Source organism: Balaenoptera acutorostrata, chromosome 3 (genome assembly GCF_949987535.1).
Source record: "Balaenoptera acutorostrata chromosome 3, mBalAcu1.1, whole genome shotgun sequence".
NCBI classification, from domain to species: domain Eukaryota; kingdom Metazoa; phylum Chordata; class Mammalia; order Artiodactyla; family Balaenopteridae; genus Balaenoptera; species Balaenoptera acutorostrata.
Window position 1 is genome coordinate 96,830,351 of NC_080066.1, and position 18,958 is coordinate 96,849,308.

At 39.9% G+C, this 18,958-nt stretch overlaps 2 protein-coding genes across 4 annotated transcripts in view; one reads left to right on the plus strand and one right to left on the minus strand.

Annotated features, from left to right (window-relative positions):
* The first annotated feature begins 995 nt into the window (after positions 1–995).
* Positions 996–4,388, plus strand: SRP14 (signal recognition particle 14). Of its 2 annotated transcripts, XM_007180417.2 has the most exons (5): positions 996–1,118; positions 1,277–1,349; positions 1,876–1,988; positions 3,161–3,193; positions 3,688–4,388. In XM_007180417.2, exons 1-5 carry the CDS (start codon positions 1,095–1,097, stop codon positions 3,775–3,777), a joined length of 333 nt encoding a protein of 110 aa, XP_007180479.1. In that variant the 5' UTR covers positions 996–1,094; the 3' UTR covers positions 3,778–4,388. The 2 variants fall into 2 exon arrangements, with proteins under 2 accessions (XP_007180479.1, XP_057398026.1); XM_057542043.1 differs by lacking the exon at positions 3,688–4,388 and having other exon boundaries at positions 1,277–1,489; positions 3,161–3,182.
* A 140-nt stretch (positions 4,389–4,528) lies between these two features.
* The window catches only part of EIF2AK4 (eukaryotic translation initiation factor 2 alpha kinase 4), a 108,846-nt gene continuing 94,416 nt past the window's right edge, over positions 4,529–18,958 (minus strand). For both annotated transcript variants that reach the window (XM_057542039.1, XM_057542038.1), the window contains 8 exons: positions 18,304–18,390; positions 12,282–12,394; positions 9,730–9,788; positions 8,717–8,814; positions 7,381–7,449; positions 6,930–6,974; positions 5,456–5,574; positions 4,529–4,773 (listed from right to left, as the gene is read on the minus strand). In XM_057542039.1, coding sequence (XP_057398022.1) covers positions 4,716–4,773; positions 5,456–5,574; positions 6,930–6,974; positions 7,381–7,449; positions 8,717–8,814; positions 9,730–9,788; positions 12,282–12,394; positions 18,304–18,390 — 648 coding nt within the window. In that variant the 3' untranslated portion in view covers positions 4,529–4,715. The remainder of the gene's footprint in view (positions 4,774–5,455; positions 5,575–6,929; positions 6,975–7,380; positions 7,450–8,716; positions 8,815–9,729; positions 9,789–12,281; positions 12,395–18,303; positions 18,391–18,958) is intronic.

The following is an 18,958-nucleotide window of genomic DNA, read 5'->3' on the forward strand; positions in this document are numbered from 1 at the left end:
CCACCCCACCCCCCAAGCCTTGTGGACATGGGGCAACTTGTTTCCCCATTGGGGCCCTTGTTCTAGCCATTCCCTGTGTCTGGAACACTCTGTCCCCAGAGTTTTGAATGGCTAGTCCCTTTAGCTTTCAGCTCAAAGTTCTCCCCTTTAGAGGGATTTCCCTGACCCCAACCTAAAGTAGTCCCCCTGTCACTCTCATTTGTATCATCCTGTTTACTTGTCCACACAGCACTCTTTATCTGAAGCTGTACTTACTAGTTTACTGTTTATTTCCTCACTACTCCTTTAACCCAAGTTTCAGGAAACCAGAAACTTGTATCCTGCTGTAGCCCCCCCACCTCTCCTACAACAGTGCCTGGCATAGGCTAAGAGACCCTCAGTGAAAACCCATTGCATGATTTCATGCTTGACTTTTCCAAGATCTAGGGTTCAAGTTGGCTACTGGCAGAGCAGGACCTACACCCCAGATCTCCAGACTGAACCCAGAGGTGAAACTGAGACCCGGCTCCAGGCCCTCTTACTAGAGCTGGGGCCACCCAGCCTGGTCAGAGAAGAGGGAGAGTTCAGAGGGAACTCATGGAGTGTTCCCGCCATGGGAACTTATTACAATGACAGTGGTAATGAAAACAACAGCTAATGTTATCGAGCATCCTCTATGAGCTAGGCACTGTTGTAGGTGTTTAATGTAAGTTCATTTGCTCTTCACAACCACACAGTGAAGTGGATACTATTATTATAGGTTGAGGAAATTGAAGCACGGAACAACAGTACAGCTGAATATACACAACTATAGGTTTCCATCAGATCCTTCCTGTGCTCTCTCACTCTCTCCCACTGCTTGGGTTAGAGTATTTGCTTGTCTGTGAAATCGCGCACAGCCCCAGAGCCTCGGGGTCGTTGCCTTCCCGGGACTGGAGGTGGCGCCCCAGAGCGCAGGCGCGGGGCGGGGCGGGGCGGGCGGGCAGAGGGCGGAAGCAGGGATTGGGTGGAAGAGAGCTGAAACCTAATAGCGGAAGTCCCGCCCAGCCCGGGTGAAACTTCCGGCTCTAAGGGCTTGGGGCTTATGCTGGCGGAGCGGAGGCAGCAGGGTCGGGATGGTGCTGCTGGAGAGTGAGCAGGTATAGCCAGAGCTGGCCGGCTGAGGGACCGATACTGTTTGGGGCTTAGCTCGGGACCTCTGTCTCCTTCTGCGGGAGGGACTGGGACTTGACGAGGCGGGGGGCGGGGGGGGGGCGGTTTGGAGTTGCCTAACGGGGCCGGGCTTCTTGTGTTCCAGTTCCTGACGGAGCTGACCAGGCTCTTCCAGAAGTGCCGGTTGTCGGGCAGCGTGTTCATCACCCTGAAGAAGTGTAAGCAGCTGTGGATGCAGCAAGGCCGGAAGGGAGCTGGGAGGCCGAGCGATGCCCCGGCCCGGGTGCCCAGTGACTGGGAGCCACAGGCAGAGTCTGTCTGCCGCGCATCCCCGCCTTCCCGTACCTTCCTCCACCTGGTACTGGCACATTCAGGGCTGAGGGGCCGGAGAGTATTGGGGATTGTGGCTGGTGCGGCCCCCAGCACTTAGCCACCTAAGTCAGTTCCGGTTCCAGTGGGCCCCAAGCATGTCAGGGCTCGTATTTTTGTCAAGAATCCCCAACCGCGCCGTGATTAGTGAGGTTTAGTCTGCTTTGATATTACGGTGTTCCCATCGTGGAAGTGGCAAGTAGGTACCCAAAGTGTGGGCAAGGCGTCTGTAATATCAGATAATGTGGTTAACAGAACTAGATCAGTGGTGGTGGATTAGGTATCCTCTTGGAATCTTTCTCCTACTTTTTACCTCTTCGTCTACCTGTTAACCACGCCTGTGGCTGTGTTCACCAGGATGTATTTTTCATGCAGATGATGGTCGAACTAAACCCATTCCAAGGAAGGGTTCTGTGGAAGGCTTTGAGCCCTCAGACAACAAGTGTCTGTTAAGAGCTACTGACGGGAAAAAGAAGATCAGCACTGTGGTGAGTTGGATTCCTAATACTCCTAATTTTGGAGTTTAAAGACTTGAATTTAACTTGAGGGGTATATCTGAACCAGGTTTTTTTTTTTTTTTTTTAAGTTATTAAATAAAGCCTAGTGTGTAGCTCCCCAGCTGTTTTGGGATCAGGGTCTTCATTTATTACCTTAGTAATAGAAAACCCAAAAGCAAAATTAAAACGAAGAAGGTAGAAGCCAAACACTTGTTAGAAATAAAATTAGCATATTGGTCCTTACTCAGAGTAGCACGGGTAAGGAGCAGTTGGCATATTTGATTCCTTATTCCTTTACTGTGCTGGGCCTTCAGTGAACAGTTTCTTGGTATCAGATGCTTTTACTTTTAAGCTGATTGTTCACTTATCTTTGTGGTTCATGTACCAAACATGTATCATATTAGGCTTTGTATTTGAGAGCATATGATTTAGTCAAGAGTCCTAGTATTATTCCCTTTCAAAGTGGAGGTTGAATATGGCCAAGCAAGAGACTGCTTGGATTCCAAATGAATACTTCTTTATTCTGCTGGGGCAGAACCAGACTGCCCTCTAATCACATCAGCATAGGATATTCATGAGAATGTATGCTGTAATTAGTTGATGTCTCCCATTACCAGTTATCTTGAGAAGACTTTTACAGTAAAGCAAGCTTATGTGGCTTTTAAAAATAAAGTTGGGTGTCATGAAATACGGAAAACTAAGGAATCTTCAGAGGTAGAATTTCTTTTGTTGTGGTAGCTTGCATTTTGCTTAAATGCGCCTGAATTAATGGTAGGTTTAAAATAAGATGGGGAGGGAGTACTTTAAAAGTATCTTGCACAAAAGATTAAGTCCTTTGACGTCTCTCAGAGCCCTGAGAAAGTCAGTGCCATGTGTGTAAGAGATTTCAACAGAGGCAAGAAGCATAGCTTCTTAAGGAGCCCACTTCTGCCTCTTTCCCATCTTGGTACAATTCTCAAAGTGCAGAGCTACTTTGCTTGTTCCTCAGGCAGAAGAAAGTGGAGTAGAAAAATAGCATTTAGTGTATTATGACCCCTGCAATTGGGAAGAAATATTTTTAAAGAGTAGGATGTTGTCTTCACGAGGCTTTTGAGTTGTTACTGGGTGAGGCAGATGATTCCTACGTGGATAACAGGGGTGACCTTTTCCCTAATCTTTTCCAGGTGAGCTCCAAAGAAGTGAATAAGTTTCAGATGGTGAGTGTCTGGTGTTCTCTGCGTCTCGTTTCTCAGGGCAAGAGTCAGCATAATAATTAACACTGGCCTAAGATTGCTATTTAGGTTCACTGCTCTCCTGTGATGTCTTACCAGTAGTTTACAAGTAAAAGCTGCCAGGCTGTGAATTCTACTTTCAACGCTGATATTGTCTTTTTTAGCTAGATTTTGTCTTAGGCTTCAGATATGCTCTATGTGTAGTATAGCTGAATAAGAAGTTGCCTGTAGTTTTCCATTTTTGCTTAAAAAAAAAAGTAAAAAACGTGCAACTCACTAGTGGGTGTTGCAGAAGCTGCTATAACGTGAGGGTGTTTTCCTTACACCATTTTCCTTAGGATACAAGTATCCCCATGGTATTATATGCTTTATCAGATAGGCTTTCTGATTTTGGCTACCCTAAATCCATTATGGAAGCACAGCAGATGCTCCACCAATGTGCAACTCTTCCCACTAAGGTCATGCTCTGTGTCTTTTAGGCTTATTCAAACCTACTGAGAGCTAACATGGATGGGCTGAAGAAGAGGGACAAGAAGAGCAAGAGTAAGAAGAGCAAAGCAGCGCAGTGAAGGGCACCAGATTCCCGCCTTCACCAGCTAACCACTGAATTGCTATTTTTCCTTTGGTTTTTACTTTTGGCCACAAAGCTGGGTTTCTCATTCCCCTACAATAACTGTTTTCATGTGGGATTAGGGTCAGTTTTGGATGGAAGAAGGGCTGCAGTGTTTACAGGGTAGTTACAAGAAGCCAGTTTATTTTATATCTGGCTAAGTGGTCTGTGTTGTGTGGTTGTATGTTTCTGGATAATAGTTTACAGTCTCTGTAGCCGTCTGTGAAGAGCACTGTATCATTAAACCTGTATTTATCAGTACTGACCATCTTTTATTCCTTTTCCCATCCCATAGAAAGTTTCTGGCAATAGCTCCTCATTCTGGAATGACTGATTATGAATAGGCTTTAGGCCCTGTCTTATGAGTTACTGGAATTGAAACCTGACAATTTTATAAAAAGTTGTGTTATTTCATGGGTATTTTTCCCAACTTGGCTGTATAATTTTATCATCATAGTTCCTTTAGCAAATTTGAATGAGTTCTCATAGCGAAATGAGAGTCTGCTTAACCAAACTAAGGATAAGCCTATTACAAAATCATCAAGAATAAAGATTCCAAGTTAATGATGATATTTGATTTCTTTATGCCCTTTATTTTGGACATTTTCATGTGCTCAGTATATAGGGCTGAGAAGAACAAGGCTGTTTTCTTGTGTTCTAGCTCCACAAAACCTTTAGTGCTAATAGATTTGCAATTAAAAAGCAACAGATATATGAAAACATTTATTATATTCAAAAGATAAATTTATAATATATTACACATGAAAACCTACAAAGCTCAACTCTGTAGGACAGCTTCTTAGAACGTAAAGCTAATTTAAAATTACAGTGAATGTACAACATTTTATAGTATAAGCTTCTGTCTGTTTGAACAATGTTAATGATCGTTCTTTAGGATTAAAATAAGATTCTGTAGTAGTCATCTCTGTAGCTATACAGGAACAGCACAGACACCCTGCAAAAGAAGGGAGAAGACAGGATCAGTATAATGGTAGAGAACAGAGTTGATTATTTTTAGAACACTTAACTGTAGGAGTTTTGTGTAATCAACAACAATATGGAAGGCCAGTCACTAAAAATGTTACATAAGTTTTACAGAAGCTGTGACTGGCAAGGGTCCAGTATAGACAGTATAAGGGTCTACACAAGGAGCCCACCATTCACCTCACAGGCTTTGTTGTTTCCTTTTAAGTGGATGATAACATGAACAACTGGCAAGGGGACATAAAACAAAGTAGTCACACTTGTTTTTGTTCATTTAAATGTTTCTAGGAGTTACCTGGGTGATTAAAAATTATAACTGGTGCAGAAAAAGCATTTGAAAAAACTCATACCCATTCATAATTATAAAAAAAAAAACCCTTCAGAAAATGAGTAATTAAAAAAAAAAAAAAAAACGGATAGCTGCTACTGGGACCACTGCGTTTTGTTATTGACAAGATCATGACTGTGATTCACAGTCCTGATTACCAGTTGCAGTTCTAACGTAGCAGCTTATTAGCCATCTGACCTCAACATGACAATAAGATATTTGTCACTTTAAAACCCCTCCTTGGGAAAAAGACCCCAAAAAACAAAAAAACCCTCTTTGAGTTTTAACGCATGTTGAAACCTGCACTGCCTAAGTGATAACTTACTTTTTTTCTACTTTGATGTTATAAATTTCATCACAGACTAATTTGAGGTATCTTTGCTTTGGCAGGCGTGACAGCAGCTGCTTCACAGTTGTGTTAAATGCCTGTTCATCAGCATCCCACTAGGAAAAAAAAAGATAAGACTTAACAACAGATACTAGGGTTTATTAAAACTGGTTTTTTCTGGGTCACTGATGAAATGTCAATGCCATTCCCCCCTTTAAGTATACTGAAGAGATCAGTTACAGGGAGAGAGAACTAATGGGGAGACTGCTAGGGTTCTTCCTTTGAAGCATCGAGTTTCTTTACAAGACCAGTTTACTGGATCCTGACTAACAGTGCTGCAGCCCCAGTGTGCTCATGTGACTTTATAGCAGTTATTTCTGCCAACTGTTGGCTTTCTGTGAAATGGAGATACCACCTCTGATATATACCCATTTGAGTGGCTCATAAAGCAGTAAATTCCCAGTATATGCTTATTTACCAGACAACAGAATACTAGTGGGGAGGGGAAACAGGGAAGGGGGAAGTCAGCTTATAAAAGAAGCTACAAGGATACATTGTACAGCACAGGGAATACAGCCAATATTTTATATAAATGGAGAATAACCTTTAAAAAAAAAAACGTAGTATGAAATGTTAGCTCTGGGGCAAAGTTCATTTTTCATCTAACTTAATCTGTGACTAAACACTCTGGATAGACAAAAGCATTCTTTGGTATGATGTTGCAGAAATCACCTGTAGTTATTCTTACAGTTGAACATTCTTATAGCAAAGGTAAATATTTACATTTTTTTAAAGTTCAATTAGGCTATTCGATAATAAGGGTATGTACCTGTTTAAAAAAAAAAAAAGCATATGAAAAAGAACCTAAATTTAATTTTTATGAAAAGATCTTCCATGTAGTTCTAGTTCTGCAAATGAGCTTCCCTAGTTGGAATGAAGGTTTGTAGAAGCGTCATAGTATAGCGGGTAAGAACATAGATTCCACTAGTCTGCCTAAGTTCATATCCTGGCTCTGCAACTTCCTAGTTAGGTGAATTTGAGTAAGATATCTAGCCTGTCTGCCTCCGATTCTCCATAAAACGTAGAATGATTCCATTTATCTGTAAAATGGGGATCTGTAAGAAGGTAACATACATATCCCTTGGGGCTGTTGTGATTAAATGAGTTAATATTTGTAAAGTGCTTAGAACAAGGCCTGCCAGAGCCTGACACACAGTAAAAGCACTAGATGTTTGTTAAAATCATCTCTGAAATTTAAAAGAAAGTCACGAGAAAAGTGTGATTCCCTCAAAATTTGATTTAGTAATAAATACATATGTCACATAAAAGGAACAATGTTACCAAATTCCTGGAACTGCCAGAAAAATACCTAATATCACTAAGAAAATAATGCCATTTTCAACTTTCTTTTGGCAAATCAACAGCTTTGGGATTTTAAAGGCCATAATGCAGAAGAGTTCATCTTGCTTACCTCTAAAGATAGAAACTGTAAAATTGTTTCTTTGGGTAGATCCACCTGTTGATACACAAAAATGTACATCATGTCAGGGAACCTAGGCAGCACACACTGACTTGTGCCTATGGTGTCACTTCGGATGGAGCAACATGAATGGGATGCTCCCGTGCTTATTGAACTGGGCAGTGATGCGATCTCAGCACTGGTGAACTAATACTCCCAGGCCCCACACATCACACCCCAAAGGTTTGACACTGCTATCTGCAAAGGCCTGAAACATTTAGAAAAATGATGATTTTCGTGTTGTCCCCTTCCCCCCAGTCTTTCAGAGGAAGAAACTAGGAGAAACGGGCCTGCATCCCAATGCTGCTAATACTGAGCAAAAAAAAAAGCCCTGACCTCTGAGGAAACTACTTTGACGGTATGGACAAAAGCCATCCTCAAAAAGTTAAAGAAAGTGACTTACAGCCAAAATTTCAATTTCACTGCTTTTCTGATGCAAGTTAGCAAGGGAGGTCTGAAGTCGGGTTTGTACCTAACAAGAAGAAAGCATGTTAGAATTCAGAACCTGTCAAACCAAGCCATCTTTCTTGCCGTTTCATTTCTTATTCTAGGAAACAATCACAGGTGACAAACCAAAGCCTAGAAGGGATCCCAAATATTATATAAGGACTTGCTCTTAATCCACCTCAGTAAGATGAGTGTCTAGCCTATTATAATCTCAGGGGAAATGAGATTTTTATAGCCTACCTTGATCATTTGCTTACTCATCCACCTAGCTGCTTATTTCTTTATAATTTTGAAACGAACCTAATAAAAGCTCAGTACTGTGAAATAGTGCATGTGGAAGCAGGGAGATTTTAGTATTAAGCTAAATTTAGAAAAAGGGGACAGTGACAGCAATGAGAACGTGGAACTGAAATATGGTAGAAAGATATGAAAAACAAGTTTCTACCCAACATCCTGAGAAACAGCCAGGAAAGCTAACAAAATGGGGTAACTTGATCTTTTGTATTTCAATCTAATTACATTCCCAGATAATGACTGCTCTCTTCATACCCTCTTCCCAGATGAGGCCAGTGTGCCACCTGTGCTCATTAGCCTTGTCCTGCACTTCCCTTCCCACCGTCCCTCCCATTTGGAACACCCTCACCTTCCCTCCCTGCCTATTTAAATCCTTCCCGGGATCACCTCCACGAAGCCTTTCTTGATCCATGCAAACACTGATCTTTGTCTCTCCCCCATGTCTGTAGCACACTCCGACACTCATTCAGTGTACTTATTAATTCAGCATCCTATTACTGATTTCCTTCTATTTTCCAACTATATAATGCATATGCTTCAGAGGTTATAAACTCTTCAAGGACTGGGGCCCTGCCACGTCTTTTCTGTTTTACCTGGCACTTAGCACAGAATCAGGCAAAGAGCAGATATCAAAAACATGTATGCAGTGAGAAACCTGCCCCAAGTCTTGTGGTAGATCTCTTCTGCTTTGTTATTTACAACAAAACCAAACAAACCCCATCTGCTATTAGAGCCGGATCAGAAAGTTTTTGTTTGGATCCAGTAATTCTGACAACAGCTGCATCTAGGTGCCCACAGTGTACACTGACGCCTCTTTGGAGGACAAATGGGGCAGAATCCTGGCACCAGAGATGCTTTGTGTTGATGGAATTTTCAGAAGTCACCAAGTTCAGGAAGTGGGAAGAAAAACATTTCCAGGAAACTGTTTCTTTTCCTCTTCTGTTCTCTTCCTCCTTCGTAGCTCACATTAGAAAGCCAAGGAAACTCTGACCATATACCTGAGTTTCATACCGCCTCCTAGCGCTGGCTGACAGCTTCTCTGGGGCTACCACGCTCACAATGGGAACAACTGTTGCTCCATGGATTTCAAACAAACCTGAAACAGAGAGTTTTAGCTGTTACGGCCTCATCTGGTCCCACTTTCTATAACACACCACAGAGACGGCGGAGATGATTAGAATCCACTCGGGAGTGATTCTGTGGACTGGATTGTGTCTGAGCTTTGTGTTCTATCTATCTCTGCAACTGCCTGCACTTGACCAGAAGGAGTCCAGAACCCCACCCAACCTCCAGCAGTTCTGATACTTCTGTCAAGATCACCAGCCTTCTCTCCTCAGGTGGGAGGTGACAAAGGCATAGAGAGGCAGTATGAGCCAAACCTCATGAACCTAAGAAAAAAATCAAACTGTATTTCCCAAACTCTAATACTTCTTTAAATTCCTCAAAGCATTTGAAATCTGATGGTGGCACAAAGCCTGCTAACAGAAATGAACCCAGAAGACCCAATTCTGTTAAAAGCCAAGTATGTCTTCTCATGGACTTCACTGGGACATTTCTTTTTCAGTCAGGTTGACAGATGTGGTGAAACTAAAGGCGTAACTATCACCACTGTTCCCTCTTGGCTTTCATGAAAACAAATGTATATAGTGTCTTTCTCCAAGGCATTTCAAAATGCTTTTCTTCAATCTTCCATATGGGGAAAATGTATCCACATTTGACCTATATAATAAACTGAATCAAAGGAAGATTAAACCACTTGTAAAAATAGGACAGATATATCAGGACCAAAAGAGTCACCAAACTCCCAGTGGTTTTATCATTTTCTAGAATGTGGGTTTCAAAGGGATAAATTCCATTTGGTATAACTAACTGTGTATATGCTACTTTAAGAGTATATTTCTGATGCAGTGAGTTAGCCACAGTCATAAGTATTTAGAGCAAACACATACACACACACACACACACACACACACAAGCATTATTATGTTTAGGTTACAATTAGTAATTATACCTGAAGCATTAGAAAATGACCCCTTCAGATTTTGTACTGCAAGATTATCGGAAGCTTCTCTAAAAACAAGCAAACAAAAACAATTAGAATAAACAGTCATTAAGACAAAACAACACAGATAATTTACAGTGAGCTGTACTTAGAGGGAGGCTTTTTTCTATTAAATATAAAAATATTTAATAAATATTGGTTATTAGTGGAGGAAAAACAAAAACAAAAAAATTTGCACTTAATTATGCTTTTGGTTCAGAGCAAATAAAAATTATCAAGGCTGTCACTTCAAATTAACATTCTAGAGACAACGTTCTGATTTATTCAGCTGGGTGTGAAGTACTGGCTCAACATAAGAAGCTAATTTCAATGAAATATAATGGGTGTTCTTTCTGCTCCCCTCACAATACAAGGAAACATTAGCAATGCCCCGCCTTCATTATGGCAGCAACCTTGGTGATCACCCACAGGAGAACATTTAGTAAATGAGATTCTTTCAAAAGCTGTTGAATGGATGTTCTTTCAAAGACTGAATTAATTTATAGCCTTTGAGAGACATAATAGCACTCTATCTTGGGAAAACAGGGAAATAAACATTCACATGGAGGAAAGATTTTAAACCTTTCCCTGCTAAAACTAAATCCCATCTGGCCTGTTAAGCGTCTTAATGATGTTTGCCTGTACTATTACTAATAGTCACTATTAATTAGTTGACTATTTTTTGTTTTTCCTTCTAAGCCTCTGCCTTTGATTTGGATTCTTAATCCTAATACCTAGTGACTTCAAGAACATTATATTCTCTTAGAAAAAGCTTGATGGTGAATGTCGTCAAGCTAGGTGCATATGGGCAGGGTCAGGGGCCGGGGACAGAGAAGCAAGCAGGAACATTTATTTTATATAAGCCAGGATTTCTCTGTCTTGGCACTATTGACATTTTGGGCCAGGTAGCTCTTTGTTGGGGTGGGGGTCAGTCCTCTGCACTACGGGATGTTTAACAGCATCCCTGGTCCCTGCTAGATACCAGCAGCACCTCCCGTTTAACAACCAAAAATGCTGTCTCCAAACATGGCCAAATGTCCCCTGAAGGGCAAAACTGCTGCTGGTTGAGAATCACGGATATAAGCCAAAAAAAAGTAGAGTACTGTATTTTCTGATTATGAGCGTAAATACAGGAGTTACAAATATATAGAAAAGCTTAAGGGAAATTAAGATCCCTTGTAATCCCACTAACCAGAAATAACTATAATTTAAAAATTTGGTCCATCATTCCACACATTTTTCTATGTATGGGCTACATATTTTGGTTGAAACAAAAATGGGATCATATCATACACCTTATTTGTGGACATCCTTCCTTGTAATAAACTCAGCTTTACCATAATCATTTTTAAAGGCTGCATAGTATTTCACTGTATTTACTGTAATTGGAACAGTCTCCTATAATATTGTGATATTATAAGTGAGATTCTCAAAGTGTGGTCCAGAGACCCCTGGAAGCCCCTGAGATCCTTTCACAGAGTATCTGCAATGTCAAAACTATTTTCTCAATAATCCTAAAATGTTAACTATCCTTTTTATTCTTATCCTCTCGTTAATGTGTGATGGACTTTTCCAGAGACTACAGGATGTGTGATATCACAACAGACTGAATGCAGAAACAGACAAGACAATGTAGTTTCTTCTACTAAAGCATTAGAGATTACAAAAATGTAAAACAATGCATTAACAATATCTGCAAAAATGTGAAACAATGCCACTCTTTCTTACTACATTTATTTTGTTTTGGAAAATAGTTATTTTCCATTAAAAAATGTTATATAGGTTTGTGTGTAATGAGTTTGTTATTTTAAAATAAGTATTTTTAAAATGTTTGCATTTTGATTTCTAACATAGAAATTATTGATAGATATAATCCACATAAACAAAGCTCTTTGGGGTCCTCAAATAATTTTTAAGGGCATAAAGGCGTTCTGAAACCAAAAAGTTTGAGAACTGCTATTATAAACAGTGCCTTGATAGACATCTTTGCACATATCCCTATGGAATAATTTTCTATAAATTCCTAAAGTGGAATTGCTGGGTCAATTTTTTTTTTTTTAAGTTTTAGTTTTTAGGCTTTTAACTTTGTTAAATTCCTATCTAGAGTTGAACCAATTTGCATTCCTATGATGAGTATGTGAGATCTTTTCCTAGAATATTATAATTTCCCAGAATATTAGATCTTTCAAAACCACTGACAAAACACTACTGAAATTCACTGATTAACAGACCAAATAAGATAATGGCAGATAGATTTTGGTTCCTTAGGCTTTTCAAAATGATAAAATTTTTTTTGACATGTTATGAAGGACAAACGTTGAAAGTCAGTTATGACTAGTCTTACGTAGGGGGTCATATACCTAAACTGCTGAGTTATTCAGAAGCAATAGAATGGTTCAATAAAAGTTATCCTGAGCCATCTTTATTTCCCAAAAGGATCAAACTGACTTTTAAAATAAATGTATGGTAATTCTAGATAGGCAGTTGCAGCTGGTTTTCTGGGCGTTTGTTTACTAAGTTACCTGATAGTCCTCTCATCACTGACTTTAGTCCTCAGTTTCTGCACAACATGGTCCACGAGATCAGACTCCAGCACACGTTTCTCTGTTTGCCTTTCCTTCTCAAAAGACTTAACCTTAAAAAGAATGAAACAGATCCATCATTTCTGAAGCCAACAGGCTGAAGAGTACTATAGTAAGTCTACTAAGTCAACAGTTTAGGTTGATGGCTCTTAACCGGGGGTGATTTTGCTCCCCACAGGACATCTGGCAATGATTAGAGACACCTGTGGTTGTGACAGCTGAGGGGGGCGCTACTGGCATCTAGTGGGTAGACGCTAGGGATGCTGCTAGACATCCTACGACGCACAAGACAGGAGCCCCAGAAAGAAGTATGTAGCCCCAAATGTCAAAATGCGGCTGCCGAGGAACCCTGGTCTAGGTCAGAATAGCTTATTATAGATGACAGAATAAAAAAATAAAAAAAAAAGGCCAAGACGAACCAGCTCCTATTTCATTTGATTCTTTCACATATTTTCCCTCTTAAACATCCTCGGGTCAGTCACCAAGGTTTCTACAACTCCTTGCCCCCTCCTTTCCAAACCCTAGTCCAGTCATCCCACTTTTACAGTGCCTATCTTTTCATCTTCACTCCCATGGCCAACACCCTGCCTTGGCTTGGGATAGCCTGATATTCTGCCCTCAGCTACCCCATCTCCAATTTTCCCTCACTCCATTCCATGCTACATATCCCTGCAGATGAATTTTTCTCACATACACCCTGATGTCCCCTTCTGTCCAAAAACATACACTGGCTCCCCCCCTAACTGCTAAATCAAGTCCAAATTCCTTGGTTGGGCATTTTGGCTCTCCTTGATCTAGCTAGAACCATTCTCTCCTGCTGAAGTGCCCTTCTCCACAATCCTGCTTCACCCCAAATGGACTAATCAGGGTAATACCAGAAGAGTTCTCTGCTGGCCTGCCTCTATCTTTGGGACAATTCTACTGAAAGAACTACCATTACCATTGCTATTCCTTTGTTTAAAAGGCCTTTTTAGCACGTACCTATATCCTGCCCATCCATGAGGGTCCAGCATTAATCCCACCTCCATTCTGAAGACTTCCCTGCTACCTCTGTAGTAACCTCTCAGGCTGATGAAACCTCAGAGAACTTTCTTTTGGACTCTCATGGCATTGAGCATTTTCGAGCTCACAGTCGTGCATGAATGTCTTCTGTTCCCTCCTGGATTATAGGAGCCTTGACAGCAGGGCCTGTGGTTTAAATGTCCCTGCATCCATCGTGGCCCTAAATTCAATCCCTCCTACACTGTGAATGCTTAATAATGCACTTGCTAAGTGGGTGAATGAAGTGATGTCTTGCTCTTCAAATATGAAGATGATGCTACTGACCCACCACTAACAGAGGCAGAAGAGTCAGAAGAGCTGGATGGGCTGGAACAATGTACTAAAATGAACAACATCACATTTAACAGCGATAAATGTGAAGTCCTGTCATCAAGCCTCATTGTAGAAGGCTGGTCAGACGTGGTGTGGACTGTGAAAAGGTCAGTGGGTTTTAGCTGATGATAAATTCAGGATGAGCCAAAAGAACTGCAGGGTTGCTGAAGTTAGTTCGCTTGTAGGCTGTATTAGGAGAAATATGTTATCTAGATTGAGGGAGGGCACAGACCCTCCTCATGTAGTCAGAACATGCTTAGAGCACTCTGTAGAACTCTAGTATCACATTTAAGGACAGACATTGACAAAGTTAAGTGTGTCTAGAGGAGGTTAACTAGGAGGGTCAAGGATTTGGAAATCACATTATGAGGAATGGCTTAAGTAACTGGAATGTTTAAACCAGAAAAGAGGACACTTAAAGTGGCATGGCAGTGGTCTCCTAAAATTTATGTGATGGTAGTAAGAGAAGGAGGAAGAATTAGACTTGCTATTTTGACCATTCTGGAGGGCAGAACTAGGACCAGTGAATGTAAATTTGGGGAAGCAGATTCTGATTCAAGTTTTTAAAATTTGCTAATCATTATAGCAGTGGGTTACGATGCTGGAATTATCCAGCAGAGGCGAGACGATCATCTATTGGTAATATTACAGGAACAATCACTGCCCTGGAAGGGGCTTGATCGGTAGGACTTAGGGTCATTTATGATTTTGTGACTAACAAGCAGACTAGTAGTAGGGACTTACAAATCTTCCCATGAAGAAGTAACTACTGTAACAACTGCCTTTCTGCCTTAAACAACTAGAAAACCAGACAAAATATATAAACAATGTTTTTCAGACATTGGACAACCACCAGTGGAGGACTGTTATCCCGAGAGGAGGGAAACAAACAAAGTGAGTCTACAAGTGCCCCAGATTACCGTGCTGAGGAAGTGTGCAGGTGGCAGGGCAGGGAGGAGGAAGCTAAACAGAGGCCAGGAGTCTTGCCAAGCTGGGGAGACTGCAGTTTAGGGAGGCCATGATGGCCAGAAACTGTGGGGCAGAGGACTGAAGAGGAGAGAGCTACACACAGAGAAAGAAAGATTTCTGAAGCTCTGCAGAGAAGTCCACTCACATCTTTGAAAGAGAAGTGATCTGTGCATGGGGGAGAGGGAACTATCCAAGGCTGGGGAAACAACCAGCAGACATGAGTAGGCATAATAATTTCTGAAATCCACAGGGCCAGGAATAGATCTTGTTCTTACCAGAGTAGAGAGACCTCATAACACATGGGGCCTCAGGCAGTATCCTCCAAAGCGCACTGCCTTAGGAGTGGGGCTAAATTAGACCTAGACTAAAGGCTGCCCGGGTCCTGCCCTAACAAAACTTAAAGTCAAGCCTAGAAAGGGTCAAACAGAATCCAAGGATCTTAACTACATCCCAGAACAGAGTCCAACAGTATTTACAGGAACATAAGAAAACGCAGCACCAAAAAATGTAAAATTCATAATGTCCAACAACCAACCAAAAATTACTGGGCATACAAAGTAGAAGGAAAATACAACTCATAACCAGCAGAAACATCAATGGACAGAAACAGACCAGAAATGTCAAGATGATGGAATTAAAAATGACTATTATAAATCTTATAAAGAATATAAAGGAAAAAAGAACCATGATGAGGAGAGAAATGGAAGACATTAAAAAAAAAACTACACAAATGTAACTTGTACAGATGAAAAAACTACAATATCTGAAATAAGAAATGCACTGGATGGGATTAATAGCAGATAAGATATTGCAGAAAACTTAAGTGAATGATCCAGAATAAAGCATAGAGAGCAAGAAAAAACAAACAAAACCCACCAAAAACAGAGCCTCAATGAGGTGTGGGGCAAGAGCAAATGATTAACATACTGTAATCAGAGTCCCAGAAGGAAAAGGGACAGAACAATATTTGAAGAAATAATGTCTGAAAAGTTTCCAAATTTGATGAAAACTATAAATCTACAGTTCAGATCTACAGTTCTAATACCAAGTATTAGAACATAAAGAGTATCACACTGAGGCATGTCATATTCAAATTGCAGTAAACCAGTGACAAAAGAAAATCTTAAAAAGGTGCCAGAAAATAAAAAGAAACATTATATACAGAGATCAAAGCAGACTTTTAAACTATCAGGTCAGAAAACAATAAAACCCGTGTTCAAAGTGCAAAAAGAAAAAAATGTAAATTGTGAATTCTATACACAGAAAAATTACCTCTCAAAAATGAAGGTAAAACGAAGACTTTCTCAGACCAGTAACAGTTGAGAGAATTCATTACCAGCACTAATCAGAAATATTAGGAAATTCTTCAGGCATAAAGAAAATGAAATCAGAATATCTGGCTGAACACAAAGGAATAAACAGTTCTAGAAATGGTAAATATAAAGGACATTCCTCCCTTATTTTAAAACCTCTTTAAAAGATAACTGACTTATTAAAAGCAAAATACTTACAATGTACTATGAAGTTAATAACATATGTAGAAAAATATTGGCAACAATAGCACAAAGGATGAGAGAGGGGAAATGGAAATATTGTTTTAAGGTTCTTACAACAATATATGAAGGCATATAATATTTTTGAAGGTAGAATGTGATGTTAAAGATGTATACTATAAACCCTAGAGAAGTCTCTAAAAAAAATCCCACCAAAAATAAGAGTTATAGTTAGTAAACCAATAGTAGAGATAAAATGGAATAAAAGCTATTCAATCTAAAAAGAAGGCATGAAAAGAGAAAAAAATGGAAAAAGAGAACAGTTGGAACAAACAGAAAACAAATAGTAAAATGGTAGATTTAAACCCAACCATTTCAATAACTGCACCTCATATTAATGGTCTAACCACTTCAATTAAAAGGCAGGATTGTCAGAGTGGATACAAAACAAACTTCAATTAGTGACTGTCTCTAAATCCAAATTTAGCAGATTGAAGAAAAAAAAAAAAGAACGGAAATCAATAAAATAGGAAATGAATGAACAAAAAATAGAGAAAAATCAATGACATCAAAAGCTAGTTTTCTGAAAAGACAAAATTGATAAATCTCTAGCCAGAGTGATCAGGGGAGAAAAAGGGAAGACATAAATTACCAATATCAGGAATGAAAGAGGGGATATCACTATAGATCCTACAGATAGTGAAAGGGAATATCTGAAAACTTAGGTGAAATGGAAACATTCTGAGAAAGATACAAACTACCAAAACTCATTTAAGGAGAAAGGCAATCTGATAGCTCTTTACCTAGGCCCCTGTGGTTTTACCAAGCATTTGAGGAACTCTACCAAATATCTGAGGATGAAATAATGCCAATTCTACACAAAGTTATCCAGAGAACAGAAGATCCTACTAATTTATGAAGCCAACATCACTCTGCTATAAAAACCAGACAAACACGTTATAAGAGAAAAACAAGGGGAAAATATGTTGATTTTTTTTCTTTTAAAAATAGAAATAAAGGTTATGAGGTGATATATTTATGAGCATTTTTATTTATTTATTTTTGGTTGGGTTTTTTTTTTAACATCTTTATTGGAGTATAATTGCTTTACAATGGTGTGTTAGTTTCTGCTGTATAACAAAGTGAATCAGCTATATGTATACATATATCCCCATATCGCCTCCCTTTTGCATCTCCCTCCCACCCTCCGTATCCCACCCCTCTAGGTGGTCACAAAGCACCGAGCTGATCTCCCTGTGCTATGCGGCTGCTTCCCACTAGCTATCTATTTTACATTTGGTAGTGTATATATGTCCATGCCACTCACTCACTTCATCCCAGCTTACCCTTCCCCCTCCCTGTGTCCTCAAGTCCATTCTCTATGTCTGCGTCTTTATTCCTGTCCTGCCCCTAGATTCGTCAGAACCTTTTTTTTTTTTTTTTAGATTCCATATATATGTGTTAGCACATGGTATCTGTTTTTCTTTCTGACTTCCCTCTGTATGACAGACTCTAGGTCCATCCACTTCACTACAAATAACTCAATTTCGTTTCTTTTTATGGCTGAGTAATATTCCATTGCATATATGTGCCACATCTTCTTTATCCATTTATCTGTCAATGGACACTTAGGTTGCTTCCATGTCCTGGCTATTGTAAATAGTGCTGCAGTGAACATTGTGGTACATGACTCTTTTTGAATTATGGTTTTCTCAGGGTATATGCCCAGTAGTGGGATGAGCATTTTTAGTTAAATGCAACATAGTAGAATTGGTTAGGAAGTAGCCAGAGGATATGCCAACCAGCAGGTATCAGCTATAGTTATTATTATTATTTTCTTAGATGGTCAAAGGGAACAAGGGGAAAAAAGTAGGGAAAATAACTAGCCATAGTTTTTTCATTTTTATTTTTGAGTTCAAAGAAAACTGTTTAGATTCAGATTCTCTCTTCCTTATTTTATACACTTTCTCCAAAAACAGGCCTAGCAATTCAAAAGGAGAATGAAATAATGTATTTCCACCCCGCAGCCAAGGGCAGGACCTCAGTGGGAAGGTTGGGTGCTCCACGGTTAATACTGTTTGGGAAATCTGACTGTTGAATTGTGAAAGATTTCCTCTGGTCTTTACCTTGACATGGTTTCCTTCTTTATCTGAGACAAGGGCCACATAGGTGATTTCATGATGTCTGCAGTACTCCTGTAATTCCTCTTGGGACTGAAACAAATAAACACAGAGCAGCTAGAACAGCTTCAAGTCATTAACGAGAATGAAAACACTGTGTTCAGTGGATTCTCAAAGTGAATAACTAAGCATGCTGATTTCATGCTGGTTTATATAAATATTAAATATATAAATATTAAGCAAGAAGAGTACAGAATTCAGAGGAGGAATAAGACTTCTTTTGCTTTCCTTGCTTTCACTATTGTTCTAAGGGGCCATGCCGTTCAACGTGGTCAGGACACAGTAAGAGGTTTTCAGAAGCTTCACATCTTGATAGAAGGTGCCAAAAATTACACACACAAAGAGTGAAAAGGCCTTTGGGGAAAGCAAAGGCAACAAAAGAAATAGTAGACGGTGAAAAGCAGAACTGAAGCATAAAGCAAAGAAGCATCAGAGCAGAGAAGCCTGCAGGAGATGCCCCTGTGCAGGGCTGAAGTCACCGTTACTGAGCTTATAATTTTACTTTAGGACAGAACACTTCTCTAACAATTTATGAAGCAGGTAAACAAATGGCATAGGATACTGTTCTGTCAAATGACTATAATTTTTTTTTTTAAATTAA

What these genes read in the sequence shown, in the direction of transcription:
- SRP14 (XM_007180417.2), top strand. Translation starts at nt 1,095, where the DNA reads ATGGTGCTGCTGGAGAGTGAGCAG. An exon ending in AAAAGAAGATCAGCACTGTG is followed by an intron (nt 1,989 to 3,160) that starts GTGAGTTGGATT and finishes AATCTTTTCCAG; the next exon opens with GTGAGCTCCAAAGAAGTGAA. An exon ending in AAGTGAATAAGTTTCAGATG is followed by an intron (nt 3,194 to 3,687) that starts GTGAGTGTCTGG and finishes TGTGTCTTTTAG; the next exon opens with GCTTATTCAAACCTACTGAG.